The following is a 12892-nucleotide window of genomic DNA, read 5'->3' as shown; positions in this document are numbered from 1 at the left end:
CATGTCAGAGCAAGCGCTCAGCTCGCTGTGCTATCTGACCAGCTAGATGTAAAGCTCAACAGCTATGCTGATCATTGTGCCACAATGCTGAAAATGTGGTAGTTCTGCTAACAAATATTAGTTGGCACTGTGCTAAGAGAAGATTAATAAAACCTGAAGTCTGCTGGCACCGTTTTAGTAAAAAGGTATTGCAGCCAGACATGGTGAGTGGTGCTGTTTCTGTGCCATACAAAATATAACAGACCATCTCGAGGGACCCAGTGGCATCTGAAATTGCCAACCAGTGTACATTCTGCCAGCTCTGGAAGGTAAGACGACTGAATGAGTGCCAGCAAAGGAGAAAACATGCATGAATGTGCATGCACATGCACGCACATACCCACGCACCACATGCATGCCCACACACCCCACAGCTTCTTATTTTACACAACAAAGTTGTTATCTATATATTTAATGATAAGCCAACTGCTAACTGAGAGGACCACATGAAACCTCCAGACATCCCAACTCAAAACTCAAACCATTACATTACGTTCCTTTTACTTCAGAAGCAATTCCTTGACTTCAGAAACAAGGAATTATAGGGGTGCCAGGCTCCCTCCCCACCCCTTTTGAGAACAGATAAAATGATGGGTAGATGAATGATTCCATTATAACAAAAATCAGGATTATAGCTCCTTATTTTTGTTGCTGCGTATACTTGGGCTAATTGCCTCCAGAATCACATGTTGATTATTAATATATAAAAATATGCCATAGAAATTAGGTACAAGGTGAGAAAATACATAACATCACATGATGACTCCCTGTTTGGTAGCACACTTGAACATTTTAGAATAGATGCCAAATACAAAATGGTGTCCACTCCTCAGTCAGGTGTTTGTTGTAAAAACACTGAATCATGCTGATACAGTAGGTAGTTTTTGGCAGCATCTCAGTGCAGGATAAGCACCTCTGGAGGTTAATTTTGGAAACTTGGCTAGGAAAACAAACAAGAATGAGATAAAGACCAGGGAGCTACCAATTTGGACAGAACAGCTGTGTTTCTTGGAAGCATAATGAGCTTAATATATTTCTCTGCGGTATGAGACACTAACTAGACTTTGGCAGGACCTTGAAGAGTAGATAAGATTTGACAAGTGATATAACTATAATTACTTTTGACAGGAGCTGAACAATGTGTAATTGTGTTCGGCTAGGTCTAAAATAAGCTTATCGGTCTGTGTGTAAGTCAGAAAGTGTTTACCAAGAATTAACTATTGTGGGCTTTGAGAGCGACAGATAAGCCACCTAATCAAAATATATGGAGGGCTTTTCTCCGGCTAAGAGGACCTATCAGATATGTGCTTTGTATTAGAGGCTGTCCCTGGCTATTGTGGGGTCTGGTCACTCCACTCTCAAGGATGGCCTCCAGCTCTCCACCATAGGACCCAGTCAGCATTTAGGCATTTCTAGAAATAGACAGCTCCACCCAGATGCACTCTCAGCAATCTCCTCGGGTGTTTCTTTGCAGCTGTCAGAATGTAAGTTGCAGCAGCACTCTTTTGATGGTAAATTTCAGCAGGCCTGTCTCTTCCTCCTAGTACAGTCCCTCTTATATAGCAGTGATGACACCACCACTTTTACAATCTTGGGGGAGTAATTTACAAGCCCCATTTGTTCTCATGTCAAATTGTTGTCAAAAACTGGTTATGCAGCAACATTTTACCAATAACTGCCATAATATACGTATTTTCTGATTCAGCCAATCATGGGGAATTAAATAAGATGATAACCAGGTCTGCACCATGTTACACGGCCATGTGGCCATTTTCTGCTGTTTTCCTAAAAAAGCATAACAGTTATGAATATGTAATTTGTTATCCATATTCCGAAGTTTATCCTCCACCCGTTCACCCACTCTCACATTTGGAACATTTTCAGATCAGCCAGAAAAACATCTTAGATGGACATTACAGTTACCTATGTCACAGGCGGATGAATTTTATATCTCCAAAATCTCCTGGAAATTACCGAAAAATGGTACATAAACAAAGAAAATGTGCCTTATGGTTGCTGGGAAAAATGCCCAAGTTATAATAGTCCTTTTAAATAAATTGCAAATCTTCACATGGGACAAATGGAAATTCTCCGGCCTTCAGGCCATATGGTCTCACTGGGTCAGCCTGTAACCAGAGATGTTATTATTTTTTTCTGTTTGCAGCTTGCTCTTTGAAGTTGGTTGCCTGTTCGAAGTTGTAGCCCCCAATCTTTAAACATTTTAGTCATGTTCCAGCCAAGGGGCACTTGTCCTGCAGTAACTGCCTTCAGAGCCAGCAAGTCTGGGCGGCACAGGGGTTGCCACACTTTTGGCAGGACACACTTTATTGCAGTTGTAATTAGATGGGGGATGTAACATCCAGACTGGCAGTGGGGGATTTTCTTGTGAAGTGTGCCCACACACAAGCCAAAAGGGTTAGCCTTGGGCTGACATTTTTCCATGGAAAACAAAGTTACTCTTCAAATGTTACTGGTATTTTGTATGCGAACGATAATATACATCACTTTTTGCCAACATACACCATGACTTTTTCCCCGACATTTTTCCTGTTAGCAGTGATACCATTGTCACATTTAAACTGTAAATACATATGCCTAGCCATTTTTGTGACAGTGTTTAAAATTCCTGTTTTTCATGTGAACGGGACCTTTGATTTTTATTCTTGCTTCGTGAATTAAAATACAGCTTTTCCTTGGGTAATGACAGGGAGGCCTTTTTCACAGGGCCCTTCAGTTTTAATTTGCAATCACACATGCAAAGCCTTTTAAGTATCAGTATTGAAAAATCCTGCTTTTCATCTGAAAGGGACTTCAGTTTGAGGCCATTGAATGCCACCTACATGCTAAAATTAGACCAAATGGATAAACATGATGGACACCTGCGAGAAAGGTTGAAATCAGGATAATGAGTTTTACACCTACCTCTAATATCATTCAGCCAAAAATCAGGACACATGAAATGAAAAGAAAAGAACCTTATTTCTTTCACTCTATTTTCTTTTCATTCATTTTTTAACACAGCAATTATTGTTTATTGAATCCAAAAATGTATTGTGCAAAATTGAAAAGATTGTTGATATATGTACTACCAAAGAAATCATTCAGCTATAGAGATGTTAGGACTATACAGATTATATTAAAAGGAAAATGTAGGACTTTGATCAACTGTATAGAAAAATACTATAGTGCATATTTCTAGATACTCATATCTCTGTTCACTCTATTGGAGAGTAAATGATCGAATTAACACAATTATGAGTTTATATACACAACGCGTAGTTATTAGTGAATTTGATTTGTAAAATCAAATTTAAATTTGGCTGCAGCTACTGTACAACAATAAAAGTAATTAAGATAACACGATAAACCCCAGAAAATATGGCCACCGTAATCAGCTAACATAGTGATGCCATCATGGCACAATGTGAACGAGATGATGCCATTTTATGCCATTTTATGCAAATAATGGCCTCTGCCATTTTAGAATGCCGAACCCCACACGGAATGGCATTCGAGGGTTCCTCTTGTCTACACTATCATATCCAGATATCCAAATTACAAGGTAAAGTCTTTTCTCAGTCTGCATCCTTCACACCTCTTGTTTCCTCACATCTCTTGTTTCCTTTTATGTTTCCTCTCGTGCTCTTCACTCTCAATCTCACTTTCTTCTAACTGTACCCTGTCCTCCATGTGCATCTTCATGGTTTCCGCTCTTTTTCTTTGTTGGCGCCTCTTCATTGGAATGCTCTCCCACGCTCTTTACAATCTATTCACTGTTATCCCACTTTTCGAGCTGCCTTGAAAACTTTCTTACTTCAATCTTAATTGTATCTTAATCTCGTTGTAGTTTTTAATTCTCGTCTATTGTGTTACTATCTTCACTCAATTGTACTGTAAATTGGTTTTGTACAGCGGCTTGACGTAAGGCGCTATATAAATGACAAATAAATACAAAATATGTAAATACACAAATAAACATTACTCATCATGTGTGTATTTACATATTTTGTATTTATTTGTCATTTATATAGCGCCTTACGTAATGAGTAATGTTATTTAAGTGAGATTCATTGAAACAATAAGGATTACAAGTATTCTCTCGTTGTTCTTTCGAGGCAAATATGATTTGAGACAAATTATTGAACAAATACTCGGGATAAGCATTATAAGTTATTTTTGTATCTTTAATAAAAAAGTAATTAACCTACTAAAAAATATCATGGATCTTTTATTTTTCTAAACAAATAAGGAGAACAATTGCAAAACCAATTGCCAGGCGCAGTAACCAACCCTCATAACTTCTGGAACTGTGTTATGAATATTGGGCAGACAAAATATCCTGGGTGGAGAATTAGCAAAGGCAACTCTGTCAGTTTTCGAGATTATCGCTGAAAAGTCTAACATATGTGCCCAATCATAACAGTCGATTTAAAAAATATACTTACAACTTTCACCTAGTGCAGTACGTGGCATGCCCCTGCAGCGGCAGGATCCTCATGAGGCTTGCGCATACTCAGTAATCCAGGCCATGTTTAGGTGCTTTGGGGGAATGGGGGTACCCCTCTGCATGGCTTGGAGGAAGGTCTCCAAATGTTGTGTCATGCCACTGGTAACTGCCTTTTGATTATGGGACTTCGCTTTTTTTATTATTGGAAGTATGGGCCTAGAGCTGTTGGATAAAAAGACAGGACTTGCTGCTTGTGACTCTGATGGCATAGGTTATTCAGTTAGCAGCTGTAACTTAAAAACATTGAAATATAGATGGACAATAACAATGTGTTTTCTTTGCCCTGAGCGAGTAATATCCTCTGCTCGTTCATAGCATGGGAAGAGGACAAGGAGAGGGGTTGGCTGGCCAGTTCCCTTTAAGGGAAAGGGAGTGTCCTAGTAGAGCCAAGGTTCTAAGGCCATAAACTAGGGCAGGCCCCCCCTTTATGGACAGAAGTGGATGAGTTTGGGAGACTCCCTATCCATACCGTCTGGACATCACATAGGGGGTAATTGTCAATGCCGTGGAGGACAAAGGTAAATCTTAAAGTCCATGAGTTTATGCCAGAGGTCTACAACCTTTGGTTTTACAGATGTTTTTAACTTCAATTTCAATAAGCCCAGCCAGTATAATCAATGGAGAGGGTTCATGGAAGTCATTGTCCAAAACATCTGGCGAGCCAAAGGTTGCCGAACCCCGGGTTCGGTAATGTGGTGTTCCCCCACATAATATTTTATAGGCAATCATCAATGATGATTCCAAACACTTCCAAGCAAACCGGGGAGGCATGGCTCTACCTAGCGATGCTGGTCACTTTTCTAGCCACAGAGTTTTCAAAACCTAGTAGCTTTTATAATCTGCTCACATTGGTTCTATCAGGAGCATGTTACAACATGTGATTCTGATCCCAGTAGTATCGCTTTCCTAGACCTACTGATTCACCGTATCACCGTATGCCTGACAATAAGATTGGAACGAGCCTCTATAAGAAGCCTACTGAAAAAAATACGCTACTACAATTCCACAGTTACCATTCGCAGTCATTAAGTGAAAATTTACCCTTTGTCCAATTCCTCCGCATTAGGCTCAATTGTTCTGACAAAGCTGACTTTAAAAATCATAGTCAGACCCTTAAAGCAAATCTAAAAGAAAGAGGATATCCACCGTATATCATTAGAAGAGCAAAAGGCCGCCAATATCTCAAGGGTTGACTGTCTATCTAAACAAAACAAAACTACATTAGACAAAATTACCTGTGTGTCTTCCTTTACACCGATTAGCAACGATTGCAGGAAAACAATTTTGGCTAATTGGAAAATGATTAATACTGAAGATTTCAACATCCCTCCAAACGTGGAGGTTGATCATTACAAAAAGTCAAAACATTCACATGATGATATCTTTTGGTGTATATTACAAAAGATTAATAACCGTCCTTGTGGCGGTGACCGTGATTTAAAATTGCGAAGACTTGAACAAAGGTAGATATATGATTTGGACTCAGTTAAACATGGTCTCAATTTATATATCGAATGGGGTCTATTCTTACACAAATAATTGACCACCACAATTATACTGGGGCGAGCAGAACAGATTCTATGCTGCCCATATTAGGAGACTTCCATCTTCTGTTTCTCCCCAAAATGACCCCGACGGTTGGTTCATTGTATTAATTATTATTTTTCATTTTTTAATTATCCCAGCCATCTATTTCCACCATAATCGATTTTCAATAATAGATCCCAGGTTCTTTCAGCATAATATAAAGGCTTTTTTTGGAAGCACCATATCCATTTCATGATGGCAGCCGTGTAGATACACAGCCGGCGCCTCACTGACGAATAGATCCCGACGTAGGTTGGGTCACATGACCGCATTTACAAACGTAAGCGTTCGTGTAACTAAGACCGAATAGTCTAACACTGCCGACCGCATGCCTAATTATAGCACTCTGTCCATTTCAAGATAGCAGCCGTGTAGATACACAGCTGGTGCCTCACTGACGAATAGATCCCGTCCTCGTCTGGGTCACATGACCGCATTTACAAACGTAAGCGGTCGTGTTACGAAGACCGAACAGTCTAACAAGGCTGACCGCACACCTAATTGGAGTTCCATTATGCACGGCATGAATGTACGGACACAAGCCACTCTGAAGTGTCGCTGCACCACCAAGTAAGTGTATCGACAAGCGTAAGAGCGTCCACCCCTTTGTTTGGCTAAACAGCTCCGATACTAAAAACGGCCCCACACGTGTATTTTCTTGTGTCACCCATTAGGCCCTGGTGTCACTCTACAAATGGTTTTTGGAGACCACACAAAAGTCGTAGTCTGCCTCCTGCCTGGAAATCAGCAGCAGCCGCTGCACCAGGTTGGTTCCATAATATATTTCCAATGTAATTCTGGTTCGTAATAAATGTCCATTCTTTAATTATACCGGAATAATTGAAGACTTTGATATGTCTTCCTTTTGCAGTCACACTTAAGAAGTGACATGGTCTGAAAATAATGGCTCATTCAAGAGATGCTGCGCTAAGTAGCGACTATTCCTATAACCAATAAAGAGCCATAATAGGTATGTGGCACTTGCCTGTATATCTGTTAAATTCCATGCAGCCTATATATAAAAGTATGGTTTATATATACATATAGAAAAATTCAATCTAGCAACAAAACAAAAGGGGCCCACAACAATGGGTCAAGTGGTAGACTCTTTATGCAGAATAAAAAAATGAGACGTTCTGTTTTTGTAGAAATTTACTTGTGCTGTACCATGGAGATAGCGAAATCACATCAAATAAATAGCATGATGCCCACCTAATCAGACTGAAAGGAGTAACAAATGATCTTAACCACGTTTGTATGCAGTGAAATAATTTCGACAAAAATGAAAGGCTCAGGTCCTTTTGTTTGGGTGTACATTGACACATATATCTCAGTTTTTATAGATACTGTGACACAATCCACAACACAACTTGTGCTATTCTTGATCCTCTAATCAGAGGGTTAATGTGTCCTGAGGAAAGCCTTACATACACGACTAACCAGTATAAGAACAAGGAAAAGTCGGTTTGTCAAATAATCGCTGAGGCTGGAAACGGATTTACTCATGTCAACACAACTGAACTGGGGCTTTGAATCAAAGCAAACATAAATGAGCTAATCTAAAGTCAATCATGGGCTACTAACATCACCTATAACACAAAGTATCATGTGAATGAATGCCAAGACTAACATTGTTGACTAATTGTCTCTTTTTATTTTGATTTTTTTATATGTTGTTGAGATTTGCAAATGTGACCAAATGGTCTATTTTATGACCAGAGTTGAACAAAATAAATATATGAGATATTTTTGTTAAAATTGAGCCTCCCATAAAAGATTGATGGTGTGCCTGCACACACATATGGTTTGAGATTCATCTTTGTCTCTCCGGTGTGGACATCTAAAGGTAGCTTGTTGTCATTCTCCTAGTTTATACTCTCTGCATGTTACAACATGCAATCTTGGCACCAATAATGGCCCAAGATTTGATAGCGCGCTGATCTTTCAAAATAAGAGTCTGGGGTGGCACAACAGCGTAAGGGGGTCATTTGCGGGAAGCTCGAAATCGTTAATGAGCTAGTCCATACGCAATGTGGACTCTAATATTATTCTGAGAGGTTTTGCATTCTGTCGTGTGGGAATTAAGAAATCTGATATAATGATCCAAGACGATGTGTCCAGAAGGTTAGGCATCAAATGCGGTGAGGACACAAGCAAGAATGATAATTGGTATCCAGTGATAATTTCGCCGTGGTGGTGACATTTCCGTAACAATGCACCCCCCAGACAATCAAACAATTTCCCCAAATATTTTTAAAGGTAATAATATATAACTATATCCCTCCTAAAATATTTGAGGAAGAATTTAAGGGGACAGGAAAAAAAAGACGCTTACCTGGCGACTTTTTCACAATGACATTAGCACATGGAACCTGATGATTTGGGTATCACATGCTTAGTTTTGAAATATAACTCCTAAACTGGTTAGGAAATGTCACAGAGGGTAAATGTATAAATAAAACCGTAAAGTTGAAAAAAATGCGCTCGGCGAGACACTGTGCTACTAGTGAGGATCCACGATTGAATAACATAGATCTATGTAGATCTATCTATGCCTAAGGGCTGTCTGTGCGCTATACAAATGTACAAAAAAAAGAAAAAAAAAATCTTACCCTGTACGTCCTTTCTTTATGCAAGAAGCAAACATGTCCAGGGTACTTTTTAACACCCCCGCCACTGTCAGCACTCGTAGTAGAATGGTTGAGGGTGCAAAAAGCCAATGAAAAGGTTCGAGCAACATATGTAATGTAATGGGTTATTTATAACGCGCTTAATACCCAGAGATTTCTAAGCGCGGACCCGTTGTCTTACTTCCAAAGCGAGGGCGTTGCCCCTGAGCTATCCTCCCGAGACCATAAGAAGACTCCCCTTACCACGATCCACAATCTGTAGCAATTTGCCTTTTAACATCTAGACTATTTCTGTTCCTCTCTTAGGTCAGAACCTGGATCAAGGTCCTGGATCAGCGGGTGATCCGGAACCTGTCCTTGAATTTGGGAAAATGGACATTGTCAAGGATTTGCAATAGAAAATAAATGTTCGTAATGGCTGTATAATACACGGCAACCTGTAATACCAGTTCACAGGCCTGTAAATGTTGTACTTATTACAGACTGGTGGTGACATCACTACTGACCTACAATAAGAAAATGACATCATGGCCGTTCTGTAATGACTTATTACACTTCAGATATGATGTCACAATGAGTGCCATTTTAGCCAGCAGAGAGCAGACGTCCAGCTGCCACTGCAGCACTTAAATAAAATGTTGTAGTTTGCATTTTTATTGAATTTATAACGTGCTTTTGGCAAAGCGCTATACATAGAGTAAGGCACAGTAATATGAATAACAAATCAGGAAGGTACCATCAAGGAGAGAAGTTAAGTGGAGAGGATGTGAACTTTTAAAAGGGAGAGGAAAGTATAGAGTGTTGCAGAACAGTGTATAGCAAGAGGCAGGGAATTGCAGTACTCGGGACTATGTAAGGCATAAGAGCGGAAACATGTTAGTGCTCACAGAGCCTTAGGAACTGTCCGAAGAAAAAGAGACTACAAGAGCAAGGAGCGCATAGCAACATGGACAGAGACCAAGGAGGCAAGATAAGAAGGAGCCAGGCCATGAAAACATTTAAAGACAATGCATAGAAAATGAAAGAGAATAAGAGATTGGAAAGAAATACAACAAATAAACAGAAGGAAAAATAGAGGTACTGCGGGAGTGAGTAAATAGCTCCCGGTGACACTTTAAGGCCATTAAATAATAAGAAACTGTTTATGGCAGTATATGTATTTATTGCGCTGGAGTTGTACACATGTGAGCTAGAATCTGCATGCTATTGCTATTGCATTTTGGACGCTTTGAAACAGTATTTTAAATATTAAACTGCTTAAGCTATTTTTCTGCAACTCATTAGTAGATGCAAGTTGTTTGTTTTTTATTTACTGAAAACAGATTCTACATTGATGATATGGATCAACAACTGCAAGTTCGCTTGAAGGACAGTAAGAGGCCAGGCATTAACGCAGATGACAGTGTATTGCCTGGTCTAAAAGGGCATAAAACAATCCCTACTGTTCATTATAAAGATATTGCAAACATCACCGCCTCGTTCCTTCATTTGATCATGGGCATATTTGCTGACTTGCAATATCCTTATAACGTGCAGAAAGTACTGTATCCCACATATAATTTGCTGTTCTCTCTTGGTCTAGGGTTCCAGTGTGGTCTTTTTATAATGGGCCTGACTCAGGCTTGCTTTATGTTGTGTTGGCTGAGCCCCAAGATGCTGATAGCAAGTCATGTTTATTTTAATGTCACCTGCAGCGTGTATGTGGGACGCAGTGCAGCCAGTTATAGACATAGAAAACAGACTCTCCTGGTAGGAAGTGAAGCCAAAATAAGCAACAGAGTACAGACTGTTGCGAGAAGGGAAGGTGGGGGAGTTATTTAGGAGGAATTGGGTGGTGGGGGAGGCAATCAAGTCACTGTGAGAGGGGGGAGCAATGGGGACTCAGGGATGGAAGGTGCCCACAATAGGATGAGATGTAGGCTTAGATCATGAGAGTAAGCCTGATTGGCTGTTGCCTAGTGTTAAATAATGCTATGTTGTGTAGACTGTTCCCCCCTGCACTGATAGGCAAACTGCATCACAACCATTGTTTTGGCCTCCAACTCCCATCTCCTAGCCAATATAATCATTGATGAAGGATCATGGGAGTCATAGTCCCAAAACATGTGTGGAGCCGCAAGTTGCCTACCGTTTATCTAATGTACGCCTATAACTCCTACTCATGTTCAAGGTTCTGCTACTTCCCGAAGCAAGGTTCATGATCAACAACGCCCAACAAGAATAAACATATTCATTATCAGAGACCTGCAGCTCTCTTTAGCAAAACCCAATAAAACAGAATAGTTTAAAACAAGTATTCCCTATTAAACATTGTGTAGCTAATGTGTTTTTTTGTTGAAGAGCTGCACTTCTTTTGTTCTTTTTTTCTGCAGGGAAAGGAAGGTCCTTTCAGAGGGCCTCCACAGGCACTATTCATTACAGGTGAAACCAGAGGCTTGGCCATTTGTTGGTGTAAAGAGCCCGCCAATTCAAGCCTCAGAACCGCGCCACTGATTTTTGCTGAGAAGCTATTTAGGAACTTTTACAACAGCAATTATCCAGGTTGGAAGAAGGAGATCCTTGCCCTTTGACCTTTGAAAGATGCTGCACGGGTAACTGGAGACTGCCCCAGTGGGATAATGCATATGCTTCGAGAGTTTGTGAGTGTGTGGCAACCTGCAGGCTGGAATCCCAACCGATTTAGTCAACCCTGCGGCCTTATTAGGTCACTTCCCGGGAATATTCATTTCACTGGGTCTCATTACGAGGCTAGCGGTAGCTGTGCCTGTAGCACAGGCACGTGTGCTGCCGGTAACCATTTTTTTTTTGGCACCCGTGAATGGGCATTTACCGGGTCATGGCGAGTTTGCCCATTCGCGGGTGCCAGTAATAAGGGACTCCCCATCCCCCATTCGGCCCTGTAGGGCTGAATAGGAATGGGGAGCTCAGAAGCACCGGTCAAAACGGTGCCGGTGCATCCACGAGATGTGCTCGCAGGTGCCGCACTGCCCGCCAGGTCCGACCTGGCGGGCAGAGCTAGACCCGCAAGCACAACTCGTAGTATGGCAGTACAGAAGCAACGGTGCCAATAGTGATACCGGCGCCGTTGTTGCCTTACCGCCATACTTATAATGAGGCACACTGAGTCTTACTCTTCCTTGGCATAGTTCTTACACAATGAGGACATGCCAGTATGCAGGAAGGAGATGAGGAATCTACCATAGAGGCAACAAAGATGCTTATCCCTTGTGAGGAAGTTCATTTAATGGTTGACTTAAGGCGAGACCTCCTAACCCCGTGAATTCTGCTCTCTGTCCCTAGAGCACAAGAGGAGAAGAGCCTCCCAACCTTTTGCTTGAGCATCCCCATCGCTGCAGCACTAGAGGATAAGAAGGGCCTCCCTACCTCATGCATGAACGTCCCCGTTGCTGCAGCACTAGATGATCAGAAGGTCCTCCCAACCTCATGCATGAGCGTCCCCGTCGCTGCACCACTAGATGATAAGAAGGGCCTCCCAATCTCATGCATGAGTGTCCCCGTCGCTGCACCACTAGATGATAAGAAGGGCCTTCCAACCTCATGCCTGAGCATCCCCACCCCTGCAGCACTAGAGGGGAAAGAAGGGCCTCCCAACCTCATACCTGAGCACCGCCGTCCCAGCAGCACTAGGGGGGAAGGAGGGTCTCCCAAAGTCATGCATGAGCATCCCATCCCTGCAGCACTAGAGGAGAAGAAGGGCCTCCCGACTTCATGCCAGAGCGTCCACGCCCCTACAACCATAGAATAGAAGAAGTTCCTCCCAATCTCATGCCTGAGCGTCCACATCGCTGCAGCACTAGAGGCAAAAGAAGGGATTCCAACCTCATGCCTATGCATCCCCACCCCTACAGCAGTAGAGGGGAAAGAAGTGCCTCCCAACCTCATGCCTGAGCATCCCCACACCTGCAGCACTAGAGGGGAAAGAAGGGCCTCCCAACGTCATGCCTGAGCATTCCCACACCTGTAACACTAGAGGGAAAAGAAGGGCCTCCCAACCTCATGCCTGAGCATCTCCCCACCTACAGGACTGGAGGAGGAGGGCCTCACAACCTCATGCCTGAGCATCCCCGCCCCTCCAGCACTAGAATAGGTGAAGGGCCTCCCAACCTCA

The 12892-nt window shown here is 41.8% G+C and overlaps 1 protein-coding gene across 1 annotated transcript in view; it reads left to right on the top strand.

Annotated features, from left to right (window-relative positions):
• LOC138567720 (nuclear apoptosis-inducing factor 1-like) overlaps nucleotides 1-9161 on the top strand; it is a 30835-nt gene extending 21674 nt beyond the window's left edge. The window contains exon 3 of the mRNA XM_069646194.1: nucleotides 9070-9161. Coding sequence (XP_069502295.1) covers nucleotides 9070-9161 — 92 coding nt within the window. The remainder of the gene's footprint in view (nucleotides 1-9069) is intronic.
• Nucleotides 9162-12892: the final 3731 nt, after the last annotated feature.

Source organism: Ambystoma mexicanum, chromosome 2p (assembly GCF_040938575.1).
Source record: "Ambystoma mexicanum isolate Mex_15411 chromosome 2p, UKY_AmexF1_1, whole genome shotgun sequence".
Taxonomy (NCBI): Eukaryota; Metazoa; Chordata; class Amphibia; order Caudata; family Ambystomatidae; genus Ambystoma; species Ambystoma mexicanum.
Note: the sequence above shows the minus strand (reverse complement) of the source record. Positions and strands in the feature narration are given on the sequence as shown.